This window comes from Bos mutus, chromosome 9 (genome assembly GCF_027580195.1).
Source record: "Bos mutus isolate GX-2022 chromosome 9, NWIPB_WYAK_1.1, whole genome shotgun sequence".
Taxonomy (NCBI): Eukaryota; Metazoa; Chordata; class Mammalia; order Artiodactyla; family Bovidae; genus Bos; species Bos mutus.
Genome location: NC_091625.1, coordinates 41,257,985 through 41,277,899, shown reverse-complemented (window position 1 = coordinate 41,277,899; position 19,915 = coordinate 41,257,985). Strand labels below are relative to the sequence as shown.

At 37.1% G+C, this 19,915-nt stretch overlaps 1 protein-coding gene across 2 annotated transcripts in view; it reads right to left on the bottom strand.

Moving 5' to 3' along the window:
• The window catches only part of SESN1 (sestrin 1), a 127,373-nt gene that overhangs the window by 32,046 nt on the left and 75,412 nt on the right, over positions 1–19,915 (bottom strand). Inside the window, exon 1 of one of the 2 annotated variants that reach the window (XM_005905842.3) lies at positions 4,361–4,581. The exons of the other annotated variant lie outside the window; for it this stretch is intronic. Coding sequence (XP_005905904.2) covers positions 4,361–4,462 — 102 coding nt within the window. The 5' untranslated portion in view covers positions 4,463–4,581. Of the gene's footprint in view, positions 1–4,360; positions 4,582–19,915 lie in introns of those variants that run through there. 2 annotated transcript variants of the gene reach the window in all.

Genomic DNA, 19,915 nt, shown 5'->3' with positions numbered 1-19,915 from the left:
TACTGATCAAAATTTAAAAGTTACATACCCTAATTGACAATTCCATCCTAGACATTAACTTATGCTCACATTTTTGAAATGTCATATGTAAAAGTATAATCACTGTCACACTGTTCACAATTATATAAGATATAAAACCACCTAAGTGCTCATCAATAGAGGACTGTTTCAATAAAGTTTAGTATGACCATAGACTAGAACAGCATGAGGTCCTTACAAAGAATGAAGCAGCTGTATACAAGTTGGCTTTAAAAGATCTCTAGGATATATTATGTAGGGGGGAAAAAGGCAAAGTGCATATATTACTATTTGTGAGGAAAGGAAAAAAATTAGAAATTCCATTTCTAGGACTTTATCTTACCACATACATTAGCAGTATGTGGATTGTGTGTATGTGTGTATTTTTAAAAATAAGACCAGATTGTTAGTACACAGGCTTCAAAACAAAGGGATTGAAGTATATTATTTTGGTTTTATTTCTATACCAAATAGTTTATATATCAAACTATTAATATTACAACAGCTTTATAATTCTAAGCAAGTGCCTATCAATGTTTCAGAAATGGAATCTTTTCCTATAGGTATGCCAAGGGGGTCCTACATAATTCTCAAGTCTTTGAAAGTCTATCCCTATAGCCAAATTTAGTAGCTATATTGGTATCACTGTTTCCCCTCTTCTTTGCCTTCACAGGTCAAACCTTTCCTTCCCAGTTCCTTTACAAATTTTTTTTTTTTAAGAGTGAAAAATTGTTTTAAAACAGGATGTTAAGAAAAAGCAAACATTCTTAGGAATGGATTATAGACCTACTATGCTAATAACCGGGCTTCCCTTTTGGCTCAACTGGTAAAGCATCCACCTGCAGTGCAGGAGACCTGGGTTCCATCCCTGGGTGGGGAAGATCCCCTGGAGAAGGGAAAGGCTACCCACTCTAGTAATCTGGCTTGGAGAACTCCACAGACTACAGTCCACAGAGTCACAAAGAGTCGGACATGACTGAACTAGACTTGACTGAGCGACTTTCACTTTTTATGCTAATAACCTCTCAGTGTTAAGATCACATTCATTCCTTGATGAGGTACCAGTCTAACAGGAAAGCAGGGGACAGAAAAGAAAAACTGAAGGAAAGGAATGGAAAGGAGTCTCTGATATTCAATACTCTAATTTCATTATTTTACTTAAGGCTAGTTCTAGGTAAAACAATTATATGAGCTCTGAGCTGTATCTCAATTTATCCTAATTCAGATTCTATCAGAAAGCAGATAATTGATTCCATCTAGCTTCCCATTGCACACAAACTGTTCTCTAACTTCTGGAAAAAGTAAACAGGTGACAGTTATCTTGAAAACATCCATGAAGTCTGTTTTCTAGAGTTCCTGTCTTTAATTACTCTCAAGAGTTTCTTTAAGAGTTTTTGATACTTAAAGGTCCTTTTAGATACCACTGTTGTTATACAATAGCATTCTCAACTTCTAAAGGGTTAAAAGTTTCAATTTACTGGAAAACTCACTTTTGAAACACTTCTTTTCCTAGTCACATGACAAAATAGTTGCTACCCTGTTTTCTAGCAGGTGTTGATTTTTTTTTTTTTAAGGCACTATGGGTATTCAATAGTTGGCTTATGGAAAGCCAAACTAAGTGCCTTTCATAACTTCCTAAAGGTTACTTCAATTGTGCCTTCATACGTATCTAAGAAACTGAATTACAGATTTAGAACAAATTTTGGCCAATTTAGACTCAAGGAGGCAGAAGTTGCCAACGGCTAATGACCTTGTGAAGCAGATGTATATGCTAATCACAGCACAAAACCTCACTGGTTCTTGGTGAAAGTGTGGCTGGGAAATCTAACATGGGAACTAACAGTTCTCCTCTCAACAGTCCTCCTAATCAGCATCTTTGAAAGAGACAGCAACAGCTTCTGCTATCACAACATTTCTGCAAATCTCTGACGTGGTATCTGTTTCCTCTCCAGTGTATGATACTAACATACTAATTTTCACAACATGAAAATTCTCAGCAAATGTTGACAATACCACAGAATGACTGATGACTGTAATATATTCACTGTGTAAATCTGTTTATGTACTGAATGTATTGTTCTAATCAGATTTTTCAAGTTCGTCAGATACACTTATGAATCTATATAAATATCTTTTAGCAAAGGAATGGACAATTTGTCACAAACGCAAAATGAGAGCATTTACTGGCTTACACATCTATCCATTTGAAAAGTAACAACAATCAGATCTCTTGAATCATTTTATTTTTTCTCACTGCACTTGGTGCATTTTAAAACTATCTAGATCTCTTAATACTGGTAATAGCAACAATGATGCTAACTTTGATTTGTAAAACATTACAAAAGCAGTTCTTTTTGAAACACATTTCAACAAGGCAAAAATATACTGTGTAAAAAAATAAGAGTTCCCATCCCACTCTCCCTTGTTTATGAGAATCATTGCCTATAGCTGGGTGCTAGCCTTTTGACATTTGAAATTTTTAAATAGAAATGAAGAAATCCTAAGGCTTTATAAAGAAATCTTCCTATGTACTAAAACAAAATGTACTAATGCTTCTTCTAAATTTGTCACTAACTCTTATAGGGAATTTAGAAATATTTAAAGTTCAGGTATCTCTTTTCCCAGTGTCTGGTATTCTATGAACTACATCCTAGAAAAATAACTCAACTGACTTCAAAGTACTGGATTTATAAGGCTGACTTAGGCTCTTATGTGTGCCCTACACTTTAGTCAGGGTTCCATTTCTGGAAGGTGTTTTAACTTAAAGGCACTGTGGAAGTTTGCTATTTGAAAGAGTTCTGTTATTAATTCTTTTGTAAAGTGAATAGTTTTCTTATAAAGCACTACTTCCTAATTTATCTTCCCACATGTTGGACGTTTCAAAAATGAAATACAACTACACAAAGCTGCCTGGTCTCCTGAACACAATCCCATAGGCTCTGTAATCAATGTGTAAGATAAAATGTATCTCTTTATCTTCTAGTTTACATGGCTATATTTAGAGATTCTAGATCTGGGCAAGAACCAGGATTCTACACACAAATACCACTAAGAAAGAACAGATTCAAGCACAATCATGAGGCTCACTTCTCAAAATGACAAAAGATCTGTTATGGCCTGCAAACAGAAATTGTAAATGCTATTTCAACACTTTTGAACCGTTTTCCCTCTATAGTAAAGTTTCAAAGCAACAGTCATGAGACACTTTTTAGGTTGCTGTATTATCTGAAAACAAGGAGCACGCTATGTAAACATGAATGTTAAAATACAGAAGTGTTTGGTGTTCTACAACCTTCAGGAGAAAGTGTTCTTCATTTATGTTTATATTGAATATATGTGGTATACTCATAGTGTTGACTCCATTTACAAAAAAACATATAAAACTAACAGTCATTTTAGTGGGCAATAGTGCAAAGAAATTACCTGGTATTTACATTTCTTGAACTAAGTCAATACTTAAAACAATCTGATTTCAATTCAATTTTAATTACTATTTCTCTTTCTCCCTTGCTACCATTTGAATTAAAGGCTAAAATTTGAGTTAAAGTTGTACTCGTAACTTTCAATTGGGGTCCTACAGGACTTCCCTGGTGATCCAGTGGCTAAGACTCTGGTCTCTCAATGCAGGGACCCTGGGTTCAATCCCTGATCAGGGAACTAGATCCTGCATGCAGCAGGATATTCAACTGGTGCCCTCTTTGTAACCACTTGGTAAAAATACAAAATGTCACAATTAAATAGCTCTTTCCGAAGGCCAATTCAGACACAAAAGAAATATTAATAAACAAGAGTAAACGCTGTGCATAACGTCATAGAGCTGGCAGAACATAGTTATTCTAGGCAAAACTGACTGAGATGCATTTTTTTTTTTTCTTTTTTAAAGTAAAAGGCAAAGAGTGAGGGTCACCAAATAATCTGTTTTGACAAGACGTTGAGGGGGAAAAAATCCATAGGCTGTTCCACCCGGGGACTAGAGTTTGTTTGGTTTCTGACTTGTGGAGACTTGTACAGAAGACAACGTTATTTACGTTTTGGAGACTTCCATTTAAATGATCCAGACAGCTTTCTCTTCCAGCCGTGGCACTTTCTGCCCGGAGACGACTCGCAGTGGCAAACGTCCCCCCCAACCCACCACTGGCCGCCCCTTCACCTGAGGGGCGCGGGCCAGCCCGCCACGCCCCGCTGGGCAGGGCGCCGGCCGGGCGGTTGCTCCAGAGGCGCCCTCCCTGGGGAGCGTTCTCCGAAGCTGTTAGGGTGCGAGGGCAGAGAAGCGACGCGACTCTGTGCAGCCCAGACAGTCGGCTGGGTACCCGCCCTCTCGCCCGGTCCCTCGCCCGGGTACCTCGTCCTGGCCGCGGCTTCCACCACACTGCTTGCAGCCCAGCAGCTCCGAGACGGCCAGAGACGCCGTATACGCCTCGTTCGCGGCTGTAGCCAGGCGCATGTCGGCGCAGGGACAGTGGCGGATGCGCAGAGGTACCGCAACAGCGCAGAGGAGAGCGCTGGGCTGGCGGCCAGCCTACATATGAGCTGCAGCCTCAGTCAGCGCTGACCGCCGAGGCCGCGCGGGGCGGAACGGGGCGGCGCAAACAAACAAGCCACGCGGCCCCGCCCTTGCCGTCACTCAGCTGAGTCGGCGGCCGCGATAGCCAGTGGGGGCCCTCAGCGCCGCGGCGCCCCGCCTCCTCGGCGCGGAGGGGCGGGCCCTGGCGGGGGCAGTCAGTACGGCCCGGCAAAAAACAACCTCTAGGGACCGTAGAGGGACTGTACTTCCCCCAAGGAGCTCAATCCTCTGGTCCCTAGTGGGCTTGGTCTGCCGGGATGTGGGCCTACAGTGTGGCTGGAAGGTGCACCCTGAACTGTCGGGCTTCAGTGAAAGGCAAATGTGTACCCCTGTCCCAGCATCAGCAGCCGAGAGCCTGCCCTCCATCCACCCGTTCAGGTCCAATTACCTGCCAAAGGGCAACCAACCTCTAGGCTGACTCCGACACCACTAGGAGGAAATCAAATTTGCTTCACATTTTATGAAGTCTTGAAATTTCCCTTCTTTCTTTCCAAAAAATGCCCAAACAAAGCTGATTGGACCATAAAATACAGAAACAAGCAGGAGACCATGACCTACATTCAGTTAAAAATTATTTTTGGTAAACTATGTAGAAACTAAGTATCAACTCTCCTACACAGATAATAAGCCTTGGCAGCAGATCTCTAAATTTTCTTCTTCCCAAGTATATTCGAAAGCATTTAAATTTCTAATGTTTCCTCATAAGTACCTTGGATCTAAAGAAAGAATCTCTCTCTGAAACCCGATGAGGAACTTGAAAAAACAACTCATAAAGGAACACAACTGACATTGTTGGATCTGAAACACAAATCTCTCAAGTCTTCTGTCATAACTGTTAGCTTAGGGCTCCATTAACTTCTTTAAAAAAAAATAAATTAACTCCTAAATTAGATCTCTTTTTGCATGTTTGCCCTGTATTTTCAACCTTACATGCTCAGGTTAAAAAAAAAAAAAAAGTAGGAACATTCTATCAGAAACAAGTGGAGTTTAAGTCAATGAATATGGACCAGGGCTCATAGATGAATATTAAGTTTCAGTCTTAGAGGTTACAATGTCTCAGAGAAAACTGAGTTACTTTTTTAGCTCTTAAACTGTCACATTTTAAAAGCAGAATGTTAAAATGGTTACTTTTTATTTATCGTCTCCAGATAAATAAGATTATATGTTCTAATATACTTTTTATAAATTGCTGAAGCACCCAAATACGTGGTCAAGAAAAGCAATTGGAGGTTAATAATTAACACAGAATAAGGCTACAGAGACGTCCAAGTGCTCTTTCTCTGAGCAGAGCCACAAAACAACAACAACAAAACTGTATAATCTAATGCCCACTCAGCCACAAACAGGCAAAAGTAAACACAGAAAATCATCCAATTTGCAGCTATATGACATACCTTCCAAGATAAACTGATTGTACATGAGTAACTTGGAAACATAAATGACTTGATGTAAGGGTTGTGAGCGATAAAGCTACTTAATGAGGGAAGTATGTGAAAAATGATGACTCTGGTTCTAGAAGAGTTGAGCTGTGATTTTATTTTCTGGAAAGAAAACAGCAGTGAGGGTTAGTTGTCTAGTTGGGCATAACCTTGTCTGATATTAAAATTATATTATTTGCAAAATGGAGAAGGTTTGCCTTACTGTTTTTTTTAATGAGAGGCAAGGGAAAAGCATGTATCTAGCCAATGCAAAAGTGGTTTAAAACATTTAAATGCAAATTAGAACTGCAAACTGTGTGTGTACATGTGTATATATTCATATGTGTGTATATATATATATGTTCATATCTGATACTTCATGATTCATAAATTTTGAAGATACATATGTTGAAATTTAATAGGAAGCTCCCATTAGGATTTTTTTTTTTTTTTTTTTTTAAGAAAATTTCAGTTTATTTTGATGCTGCCTTACATAAAAAAAAATTAATTTTAATATATTCTATTTCAGTCCTATCGAGGCCCTTCAAGTCATTAGATAGTACTAATTTTTGCTTTTTGATCGAGCAGTAACTGAATTAGTCACTCTCTTCTATAACATAAAAAGGTTGCCTCCAAATAAATCTATTAACCAAGAGTTCCAACAACTGTATTGACCTGCAAATATTATGCAGATCTCATTTCTGAGATTTTTTACAAATCATTTAATAAAGAGTTTGTATTTTCCAAAGATTTCACTACTTGAGTTGGCCAGATATCCTGAAGGTGCTTCTCTTAATGAACTTCCAGTGCTAAGCATGTAATAAATCTCCTGAACACCAATTAGTAATTGGAAAGGACTATGCTTTTGATATTTACCATAGGCTATCATTATAGGCTAGCAGCTATTTACAAAGTCTGCTATTTAAACATTTCATTTCAACATTTTATTTCTTCAATGAAGAATCCTGACATCTAATCCAAGAAGTAATAGTAATTCTGAATTTCTCCTTTCTTCTAAAAATGTTCTGGGCACTCCCTAGTGGCTACATGGTTAGGACCACATGCTTTCACTGCTGAGAATGTGTGTTCAATCTCTGGTTGGGGAACTAAGCTCCTGCAAGCTATGAGACATGGCCCAAAACGTACATACATACATACATACATACATACATAAATGGGCTTCCCTTGTGGCTCAGTGGTAAAGAATCCACCTGGCAATGCAGGAGACCAGGAGAAGCAAGTTTGATCCCTGGATCTGGAAGATCCCCTGGAGGAGGGTATGGCAACCCATTCCAGTATTCTTGCCAGGAAAATCCTATGGACAGAGGAGCCTGGCAGGCTATGGTCCATGGGGTCACAAAGAGTTGGACACAACTGGACGGACTGAGCACACACATACATAAATGTTGGGGGTTAACCTACCCAACTCAACTGTATCAAAGTGAGGTTTTTGCACTTGACATTAATAATAATGATCTCAATGCTAATTGCCCCAGAACAAGATGGTGAAAGTGAAAGTGAAGTCGCTCAGTCGTGTTGGACTCTTTGCAACCTCATGGACCATAGCCTACCAGGCTCCGCAGTCCATGGGATTTTCCAGGCAAGAATACTGGAGTGGGCTGCCATTTCTTTCTCCAGGGGATCTTCCCAACCCAGGGATCGAACCTGGGTCTCCTGCATTGCAGACAGACGCTTTACTGTCTGAGCTAGTAGGGAAACCCATGGTACGCCCATGTGAAAAACAAGAGTGGTGTCAAATGACTTGATCTGAGCAGAGACCCATGAAGCATTAGAGTCCAGACTTGGACTGGTGGTTCAAGATGGGCTTCCTGAAGTAAGTGATATCTGAGCTAGGGCTTAGAGGATTAATAGAGAGGCCTTGGAAAGAAAATTGGTGGAGTGTTTGGGAGAGTAAAGACAGAGTTCTACGCAAAGAAACTAGCACTGTGCAAAGGCCCAGAGGCAGGGGAGAGGGAAGCTGAATAAAGGAAGTTCACTGGTGTCTGGTGGAGAAGGGAATGGCAACCCACTCTAGTATTCTTGCCTGGAGAATCCCATGAACAGAGGAGCCTAGTGGGCTACAATCCATGGGGTCGCAAAGAATCAGACACGACTGAGCGAGTAACACAACAACAACAACTGGTGTCTGGAGGGCTTCCCTGCTGGCTCTGCTGGTAAAGAATCCACTTGCAATGCGGGAGACCTGGGTTTGATCCCTGGGTTGGGAAGATCCCCTGGAGAAGGGAACAGCTACGCACTCCAGTATTCTGGCCTGGAGAATTCCATGGACTGTATAGTCCATGGGGGAAGCAAAGACTGGATATAATTGAGAAACTTTCACTCACTCACTCACTCACTCACTGGTGTCTAGAGCAGAGAGTTTGGAGAGTAATGGATGGAGTTTAGGTCAAACAGTAAGGAGGGACCTTGTTTAAGATTCATTAAAGACAATAAATTTCATTCTTAAGAGTACTGTGGAGTTACTAAAAGTTTTAAAGAATGTAATGACATCAAATTTGCATTTCAGCTAAGGTTCAGGCAAAACTAGAGGTACAAAGATGTGTTATGAAGATTGTTGAGGTAACTGTGGCAAAGGCAAGATGGTGTTCTGAAGAACAATGGAAATGAAGCAAAGTGCAGGGATGAAGGTGGATTTGTCTCTCTTGGGGCTACGTAGGTGATACAGTGGTAAAGAATCCACCTGCTGATCCAAGAGACACAGGAGTCATGGGTTCAATCCCTGGGTTGAGAAGATCCCCTGGAGTAGGAAATGGCAACCCACTCAAGTATTCTTGCCTGGGAAATCCCAAGGATAGAGGAATCTGGCAGGCTATAGTCCACGTGGTCACAAAGAGTCAGACATGACTAAGCATGCAACCACCATGCACTTGAGAAAGGAAATGATGCCTTATACTCTTGTTTTTGAAATTCAGGAGATAAATCTCAAATTGTATGCTCTCTTGACCAAGTGGCTTCCCTAAACCCATTAGACTTTTAAAAATATAGTCAATTCATGAAAAAGAATAGATATATTTTAATAGAATACTAGTCAGGGCAAAAGGTGTAATTACACTTTCATTGGCCACATATTAAACCTTGAATTTTTTTTTATTAACTAAAGAAATTGAAAGTGAATTAAAGTACTGTAGATATGTAGATCTATTCTTCAGAATAGAAATATTTAATAATTGATTAGACACACATAACAATGATTTCAGCCATTAAACCAAACAACTCCTTTAAGAATGGGAGTGGGATTTGTTAGATTTATGTAGTTTAAGCTTCTTGAAAAAAATGCCCTATTGTCATTTAAAACATTTTTTATTTGGAATGAATTCTGGTTTATAATATTACTTCTGCTTACTAATTTTGCCTAGATTTTCCTCCTCTAGTTGATATCTTCCTGTTTCTTATATATAGCTTGCCTGCTAAGCACTTTTTTCCTTTCAACAGCATGTTTTGGGTACATTGAGATCGTTTCTCTTATTTGTCCTCTACTTTTTTCACTTCTTCAATTTAATTTTTAGAATTATGTTACTTATAAAGAAGCAAGAATGTTGATAAATTTTTGCTCTCTTTTCTCCTTCAGGGTTTCTTCTTTTAGAAATGAACAGTTTTAAATTTTTATATAGGGTTTTAGAAACAGACCAGCACTCATATTTGTAAACAAGTAATATTCCAAATAGTGTCAGTAGTTTTAAATTAGAAAATCCCTTTCCTAAAAGAATAAGCATGCTAAGTCATGGTCAGGCTTTCCAGACTAATGATAATAAGACCAAAATATCAGACACTAAGGATTTTACACATGTAAGGCAGATACAATTATTTCTATTTTAAAAATCTGTAAAACAGAAATGTAAAATATTGGTAATTCATCCAAAGTTGTAAAAGTAGACTGAGTTTAGAACCTAGGTCTGTCTGAATCCAAAGCAGCATAAGCTAGGCTGCTGCTTTTAATGAATATTTTAAAAATTAGAATAATTGTGTGTTAGCCTAAGTTCTTGATTCTGATAGCAAGAGAAGAAGGTAGGAAGAAAGAAAAATGTATCCCTTTTGTGAGATCTAGTTATCTCAGGGTGAGATCTGGTTTAAAAAAAAAAGAAAAGTAAAAAGCAATCATGCAATCAGTGGTCTTGGTCTTTGAGAGCTGCTTTCTTCTATTTCTCTATCCCTATCATTCCTCAGTGTCTTCCCAGACCTTTGCTGACTTCATGCTACCCCAAACTCCCCTATTACATAACTCACCTGAGTCTACCCAACCTCCTACCTGCTCCTCACATTACCACTCTTTTTCTTAGAATAACTGGTAGGTATTAGAAAGAGAATAGGTTTCTTAAACTAACTCATACCTATTATTGTATGAGGGACTGACATTTCATGCTAATTTAGTCTGTCTCAATAGAATGTAATATCAGAATATTTGTCTTGTTCACTGCTGTATTTCCAATGTCTTAGTGCCCAGCACACAGTAGACCTTCAATAAGAATGTAATGAATGAACACCACAGAGATGATTCCATTGAAAAAGAAGTTTAACTCAACTGAAAGCTTAAAAATGAATTTCAACATTCATATTATAAAAGATTTGGGCCATCCAGACAAACACTCTTGGAGGCTTTGCGGTCACTATTTAGGCAGGCAGGCAGGCTCTGCTTAGGAATCAACTTGTCCTTTCCAGCTCTAACAAGCTAATTCTATTTTTCATTGTCTCTTCTCATCAGGAACCCCAGGTATTCCCAAGCTCCTTTGATTTTTCTGTTCCTGTTCTCCTATACTGCCAAGATAGAGGCTATAAAGGTTTGGGCAATGGTACATATGGCTCACTTGTTAAGTCAGGCAGGTACTTACAAGTCAGACACTGCCTGTATTCATACCATTGTTTGACAAATTTACGAACATTTTAAAGCCCAAGTCTGGCCTTAAACATCCACAGGCTTATCTAAAGTGAAATATCAGGAAAGAAAGTGACAGTTGAGATACCAAAGTTAAATGGAAGAATTTATTCATTACAACTTTTAGAGGCTAATTACTTTTCAGCATTGTTTTGAGGTAAATAAGAAGGAAAAGGTTTAACTTGGAATAGGACAAGGTTCAGGAAAAAGGTGAGTGTAGTGGGAAGTTGAGAGTTAGGACTTTTTCCCATATGTTCTTAGGAGTTCAACTTATGAACTTAAGTTGGTAAGATACCAACTTAAAAAAAAAAGTAATGGAAGATACTTAATGTATGACATGTTCACGTAGAAATATTTCTCAGACTATGCATATATGTTATATTTAAAGTAGTTTTGGAGGGGCCAGATTTAATCTCTACCTAAAAACATATGTGAAAATATTTTTAAATTCTCAAAATGCTTCTCTTTGTGGGCACTAGGCAATAACTGGTTTACATATGTAACCTATAATTTTAAGTCCAAGGAATATATTGGTCTGGCATAATATTAAAAAATTGTCTTTCCAAAACAGAATAAAATCAAACTTAGTGTCTTCAACTTATCCTGAGCCCACACAGACTTTATAGAACTGAATTTACCCATAGTTAAAGAGTTTAGGCTAAATGCATATTAGTAAGTCATCAGCTTAATCATGTCTGAATTTTGAATGTTTCATTCATACTAGAGATCATTTTCATTCAAAGAAACAAAATCCTAATGACAATGTTCTAAATCTTTTAAGCAAGTTATTTTTTGTTTATAACAGCTATCCTGACCTCTCTATCCATGCCCCTTCACCATGATTAGTACTACCAAGCAGTGAATAGAGTTCAATAATACATGTTTTTCTAACATAGCTCAAAGAACCCTCAGTTCCTTTGTGACAATCTTTAGTTGAAGGTCCTTTAATCCTTTAAATCACCTTCTTTCTTTGCCACCTCCTGAGATCTCCTGTTTTTCAAGAGGGTATTAAGTTGTAGATCTTTAACTTGGTCACAAAGTACAAGGCCACATCTACAAACTACTTGCATGCTATCAAGTGTTTCAGAAATAACGGCATTTCACTGTACTTTCTCATCTGTTCTTCTGCCCTCCAAAACCCTCACTGCACCTCTGCAGGCCACGTTTCCCTTTGTGCAAAGGATGTGAGTACATTCAGGACATCATAGTTCACATATAAATTTATTTTCACTTGTTACTACTATCTTTCTGTTTAGCTAAAAATACTCAAAAAAAGAATAATGCAACTTTAAAAATTATTTTTTTTACATGAGTTTAAGTTTAAACAGAATTCAAGATCATTTCATTTGTAGTGATAGAAAAATCTGATTTTCCTAATTTTTGGCAAATAATTGAAAAATACAAAAATAGGATTTTATTCAGACGTTACAAGTTGGAGAAGGTAGTATTCTTTTTAAACTCATTATATCTTTAATTAAAAAAATATATTTGGGCATAGATTTATGTATGGATGTCAGTGCTGTTATTTTACCAATTAACAGAAATCTTAATACTATGTAAACACTTAGTATTCAGTCAATTATCTATATTTACTGAATGCCAACTATATGCATTTAGTTTCTTAAATCTATGGGCAAGCAGAAATATCTTAATTTGAGACTGGACATCTATTTTATTTAGACTTAAACCTCTTGTGTAAGTCACACAGATTGGCAGATAGCTTGGGATTCTGTCAGGGAGCATTAAATAGGGAATCATCTACTTTACTGTCCAACTCTAGGCGGGGGGGGGGGTGGGTACCAAACAAGTAAGAAAAACAAAAACCCAGAAGGTATGGCAATTTCTTAACAACCCTTCTAGTTTTAATCCCCTCAAATTTAAAATGAAGGGTTCCTGAACTTCTTGAGCTCTCAAACTTTACTTCAGCTTTAAAGTTCTACTCTGTGAATATAATTCCTGATTTTATCAAGAACTATATGCTTTAAGCTAACCAGATCCTGGCCTCCTCCTATACCAGGCTTCTTTGTACATTACTAGTGATTTCAGAATTGTATTTCTTGCAAGTACTTTAAAGATATTATGAAACATTAGTTTTGAGCTTTTTTTTTCAAGGTAACCTACAAACATATATAAACATTAAATGCACTGGAAACCATCAAAATAATAATTTAGATACTGGAGTAAATAAAACTTTTTCCATCTTCTCTGTGAGTACACGTTTGAACATTCTTATAAATTTGTCAGTGACAAGGAAGGGTATAGTTTGTGTGTTCTTTCCTTTAAAAAAAATTCATGCCTGTCTGCCTCTGCTCAATGAGTAAAATTATAGTAGTGAGTGGGCTGCCACAGCATGTAGGTACTTTGCTGTGTGAATATAGACTTCTCTGATATTATGAATATAAGAAAATACAGAAATACAGTAACTATAATCCATAACCCCTTTATTTCAAATTTGCTTAAAACATAAGATAGCCTCATTGTTCTCACTAATTGGCTTAATAATATAACTTATATGAACTTTAAAGAGATCATTTATTAGTAAAACACCAGTTTTAGATATTGTATATAAATCAGAATCCTGATAATATTGTTTCACTAAAGACTATGCTGACAAAAAAAAAAAATCAGACGTGAATATTACTTTTATATACATGCCACATCTCCTGTTCTGTTCACTAGAACTCCCAGTAGGTTTAGAAAATCCGTCTAGTCTGTAGCTCCCAATGTTGTTCATCCAAGGCTTAGGTCAGGCTTTAAGGTTCAGAGAATGTTCCTAGGATTTATGCTGGTTCTAAAGGAGTGCTAGGGAAAATCTAGATCAAAGTCTCATTCCCATCAATGCCAAATAGAGCCTTAGAGGAAAGACTCTTATAACCACAATGATTTGATTATTGTTTACTGAATGAAAAACCAAACTTGTCTTCCAGTACAACTTTTATTTAAGCTGTCCTGGATTTGGTCTATAACTGAAAGGACTATCAATTCTTCTAGCCCTTCTCCAGAAACATGAATAAAGTCAGTCTTATCCTTCAGTAACATACATGCCAATATGATCAATAGTAGCTTTTAACCTAAAACACAAAAAGTTGACCTACTAAATTTTTCAATGATGATCTTTGGAATTGTTTCTATTAACAATAAGGATATTATTGATCTCCAAGCTAATCTTTTGTGTTTGTGACAGGCAGGTCTTTAAATAGTCTATTTACTCTTTACAATGAGAACATGCTTTCTGACAGAAAATTCAACTTTCAAGTATTCAACCAGATTTTTAAAAATTAAACCATAGTAATTTGTGCATTATAAAGGTACAACTAAAATCTTAAAACCTTAAAATATAGAACACTAAATTTACAAATTGATGGGTTAAAAAAATCTAAACTTCAAAAAATATCAGAAAAAAGCATATGGATCAGGAGGAAGGCAAAAGCAGAGTCAAAAGCAGCAGGATACAGTTCAAATAGGTCACACTCAACTTTTGACTTTCCCAAAGAACAAAGAAACAAGCTTAGCAACAGTTTTCAGCCAATCAGAAAGCAGACAAAGAGGTAAGGCCTCAACCACTCCACATACCAAAGAAGTCCAACCTTCAATGTGTGTTTTTTTGTTTTTAAATTATACAGAGTCAGAGCAGAGACAAGTTATATAACAGATTAGAGTGTCCTGGGTTAAAAGTAACATAAAGAAAGATAAAATCCTTTCATCAACCTTTAACAAAATATATCCAATTTTAATAATGTCATGATAATTTCATTTTCATTTTTATTGTGCCAGACACTGTATACATTAAAGTTATCTTGAAAATATTTTTGTATTTGTAATAGTATATAGAATTTTGTGGGAAATTTTCTTTCTTATTTGTGGATGGAGGATAAGGGTAAGAATATGTATAAGATTCTTCTCTTTTTAAATTCCCTAATATTGGTTCTAAAATTCATGAGGGGATTCGAGAGGGGGTACCTACCAAAGAAGAAAATGCTGCAGTCCATTTCCAAAAATGTAAAATATGATTAAAAACAACCACATACAAATATAATCTTTGAAACAAGCAAGCAAACAACAAATTGTACAGTGTCATTCTATGTAAAATTTTTTCATTTCTATTACTCAATACATATCCTTGAGAGAAGAAAGTTTGAGGGTTTAGAAGAAATTTTTCAGAGTTACAGATTTCACCATTGTAATGTTTAGCTCAAACCTAAGTATTTGCTTAAATTGACAGTTACTTGAAGTAGAAACATAAAAACACAATGAAACAATAGTGAAGAATTTTCTTCATTCTGTTTTTGGCTTGCCAAATTTATAAAGTATTCTAAAGCAGTTTCTAATATTTTCCCTAAAAATCTTCAAGAACAACTTTGTTTGTTGTTTTTTTAAGTACTGCTTAAATCATTTGCAAGTTTTAGCTCCCTAAAAAGATAATTACTTTAAATACATCAGTTTGACTTGCCATATCAGTTGTCTCCTGAACTTACCATGTACTAAACATAGGGAGATTTCCTACCAATAGTGTAGGGTGCTGTAAAAAATGTATACATGTATGTATACTTCTTCTCAATATTTCATTGTATTCTATACATCCCTAGGAAGTTAGAGAGAAATTAAAATATATTTGGAGACTAACTCTAGGTTTTGCTAAAGAATAGAGGAAAACAATAGAATGGGAAAGACTAGAGATCTCTTCAAGAAAATTAGAGATACCAAGGGAACATTTAATCCAAAGATGGGCTCAATAAAGGACAGAAATGGTATGGACCTAACAGAAGCAGAAGACATTAAGAAGAGGTGGCAAGAGTACACAGAAGAACTGTACAGAAAATGACCCAGATAACCATGATGGTGTGATCACTCACCTAGAGCCAGGCATCTCTGAGTGTGAAGTCAAGCGGGCCTTAGGAAGTATCACTACAAACAAAGCTAGTGGAGGTGATGGAATTCCAGTTGAAATATTTCAAATCCTAAAAGATGATGCTGTTGAAAGTGCTACACTCAATATGCCAGCAAATTTGGAAAACTCAGCAGTGGCTACAGGACTGGAAAAGGTCAGTTTTCATTCCAATCCCAAAGAAGGGCAATGCCAAAGAATGTTCAAACTACTGCACAATTGCACTCATCTCACATGCTAGCAAAGTAATGCTCAAAATTCTCCAAGCCAGGTTTAAACACTACGCGAACCAAGAACTTGCAGATGTCCAAGCTGGATTTAGAAAGAGCAGAGGAACCAGAGATCAAATTGCCAACATCCGTTGAATCATCAAAAAAGCAAGAGAATTCCAGAAAAACATCTACTTCTGCTTCATTGACTACACTAAAGCCTTTGACTGTGTGGATCACAACAAACTGTGGAAAATTCAAGAGATGGGAAAACCAGGCCACCTGACCTGCCTTCTGAGAAAGCTGTAGGCAGGTCAAGAAGCAACAGTAAGAACCAGATATAGAACAGTGGACTGGTTCAAAGTTGGGAAAGGAGTACATCAAGGTTGTCTATTGTCACCCTGCTTATTTAACTTATATGCAGAGTACATCATGCGAAATGTCAGGCTGGATGAAGCACAAGTTGGAATCAAGATTGCTGGGAGAAATATCAATAACCTCAGATACGCAGATAACACTACCCTTATGGCAGGAAGTGAAGAAGAACTAAAGAGCCTCTTGATGAAAGTGAAAGAGAAGAGTAAAAAAGTTGGCTTAAAGCTCAACATTCAGAAAACTAAGATCATGGCATCCAGTCCCATCACTTCATGGCAAATAGATGGGGAAACAGTGGAAACAGTGACAGACTTTATTTTTTTTTTTTGCCCCAAAATCACTGCGGATGGTGATTGCAGCCATGAAATTAAAAGACGCTTACTCCTTGGAAGGAAAGTTATGACCAACCTAGACAGCATATTAAAAAGCAGAGACATTACTTTGCCAACAAAAGTCCGTCTAGTCAAGGCTATAGTTTTTTCCAGTAGTCATGTATGAGTGTGAGAGTTGAACAATAAAGAAAGCTGAGCACCGAAGAATTGATGCTTTTGAACTGTGGTGTTGGAGAAGACTTTTGAGAGTCCCTTGGACTGCAAGGAGAGCCTACCAGTCCATCCTAAAGGAAATCAGTCCTGGGTGTTCATTGGAAGGACTGATGCTGAAGCTGAAACTCCAATACTTTGGCCACCTGATGTGAAGAGCTGGCATTTGAAAAGACCCTGATGCTGGGAAAGATTGAAGGCGGGAGGAAAAGGGGAAAACAGAGGATGAGATGGTTGGATGACATCATTGACTCAATGGACAAGTGTTTGATTAAACTCTAGGAGTTGGTGATGGACAGGGAGGCCTGATATGCTGCAGTCCAAGGGGTCACAAAGAGTTGGACGTGACTGAGCAACTGAACTGAACTGAGCCACCAGGGATGCCCCTCAGAAATGAAAAACTGCGAGACAAAGAGGTTAAATACCTAAGTTTACAGAGCAAACAAGGGGCTTGAGTGAAGGTTAGAACTTAAGTCTGTCTGCCTCCAAGGGCATGTTCTTTCTACTATACCATGATGATCTCATAGATTTAGTATTCTTTTCACTGTTAATATTCCAGTGATTGCATGTCGATTAGGAAAGAGGTCAATGGACCATGAACTTTCCTCTTCATCTCTTCCTATCTTCCCTGTTCTATTTTCTCTGCAATCTCTTTTGTATAACTGACTGTTCAGCCCACTCTCTGTGACCACCCAATTCATTAGAACATCATCCCTTTCCAGGAAATCTAGACTGACTCTCCATTGATGCTACTGCCAGAATAAAAATGCTCTATAACATCTAGAAAACATTACATTTTATATAAAAGAGAAAAAGGAAAACATAAATGAAGACAAACTGGCACACAATTATCATCAGTCAGTATGAAAGACTTCAAACATAAGAAAACATGGTAACTTTTCTTAGTGGCTAAATATCATATTGCCTACTGAAAAAAAAATATAGAATTCAGAGTGATTTATTTAGTAGGATTATATCTAGTGATTATTTACACATACACATACATATTTTGGACTTCCCTGGTGGCTCAGACGGTAAAGTGTCTGTCTGCAATGCGGGAGACCTGGGTTCGATCCCTGGGTAGGGAAGATCCCATGGAGAAGGAAATAGCAACCCACTCCAGTACTCTTGCCTGGAAAATTCCATGAACTGAGGAGCCTGAGGGGTCGCAAAGAGTCGGACACGACTGAGTGACTTCACTATACATATTTTATGTATGTATTTACACATACATATTTTAAGGGATTAAAATCCCTTAAAATATTTTCTTCTACATTTGAAAATCAGTAATTCTGGCCAAATAGGTGATTATTATAGACTATTAATATAGTAATATCTCTTTATACCTGAATTGACTTTTTTTTTGACAAGCTTGAGAATCCAGAATAAGCAAGAAAAAAAAAGTTAAACAGATGCCACAGAATATATATATTAATACCAAAGAGTACATACTGCACTCAGAGGAAAACCTTTGGTTTACCTTAGAGATAATTTACTTTTATTTTGTACAAAATTATAACTAGCTTATTTATTTAGTTTGTAAGTCCACAGTAATTTAGAAGGAAGTAGGGACTACTGTTTGAACTGACAGAAAAAGAATGATAGTCAATCATTTGATCACAAGCAAACGGTCAGAAAAATTCTAAAAAGCAGAAATAAGAATGTGGACAGCACAGTAGCAAGCCGTTTACTAAAAGTGCACTCTGACCTAAGCCTTAAAGAACTCTAATAGCACCACTCTCTGACAGATTAGGGTAATAACTAACCTCCAAAATAATGATTCTTTCTCATGTTGTACAAAACACCTACAAATATTTCTGTAAGAAATATAATTTAAAAGGTATAGCTGAACTGGCAAAGTAACAGAAATCTTCAGAAGTAAAAAATGACCAATAGAAGGAATCCAAGGAGGTAGGGATTATTCATAGGCTGGGAGCTATAAATCCCCAGTAACCCAGAGCAGCAACATTGGGAACAGATAGCAAAGCCTAGGACTTGGGAAACTGGAGGGTGGGCAAGAGACCCCATCATAATGCCAACCTCAAAGGGCTACACTATCACTGAAGCTAGGAAAAACACCTCAGCTACAAAAGGAAATAGAAAATTTTCCTGTTTCAACTTTTGTTCTTGGTTGAAGGGATGAAATCTCCCCTGAAAACTTTCAAACACAAAGTGGCTCACACGTAAGGAGCTGGGGCCTAAAATCCCTTTACCTACCTGGACTGAAAACTAACGATCAAAAAAGGCAAGGATTCAGTTAAAGTGGACTGGTTATGTCCCCCAGGCTCCAGTCAGAAATGCAGATTATGTCTGAAGGAGATAAAATTCCAATGAATATGATCTTATGATAATAAAACATACTGTGGAAAAAAACAACATTACTGAGGTCTGAAGAAACAATGATCACCTGACTCAAACTTTCAAGACTTCAGGTATTAGAATTATAGATACAGAATACCAGTTTAATACATTTCTTAAATCTTTAAAGGAAATGGAAAGTATGGGTGAGGAACAATAAACCATAAAAAAAGATGGATTTAAAAATGGATTAAATATAGATTTTATAACTGAAACAAAACTCAATGGATAAACAGCATATTTAGCATAGATGAGAAAAATATTAATAAACTAGAAAATCTGAATATTCCAGAATGTAGCACATAACACAGAGAGATGGAAAATATGAAAGACAAAATTAAAAAACATGGAAGATGGAATAGAAGGTCTAATATAAATCTAATGAGTTCTTAAAGGAGAAAAGCAATATTCTAAGAGATGATGGTTGAGAATTTTCCAGAACTGATTAAAGACACCAATCCTCATTTTTCCAGGAAGCATAATGAATCCCATGCAGAGTAACTGAAAGGAAATATATATCTTTTGACAGAGTAAAACTGAAAAATTCCAAGAAAAAGGAAAGATCTTAAAGGTTATCCAAGAGAAAAGTCAGATTACCTACAAAGGAAAAACTAAACCAATAACCTAATTTTAACAATGGAAGTCAGAAATTGGG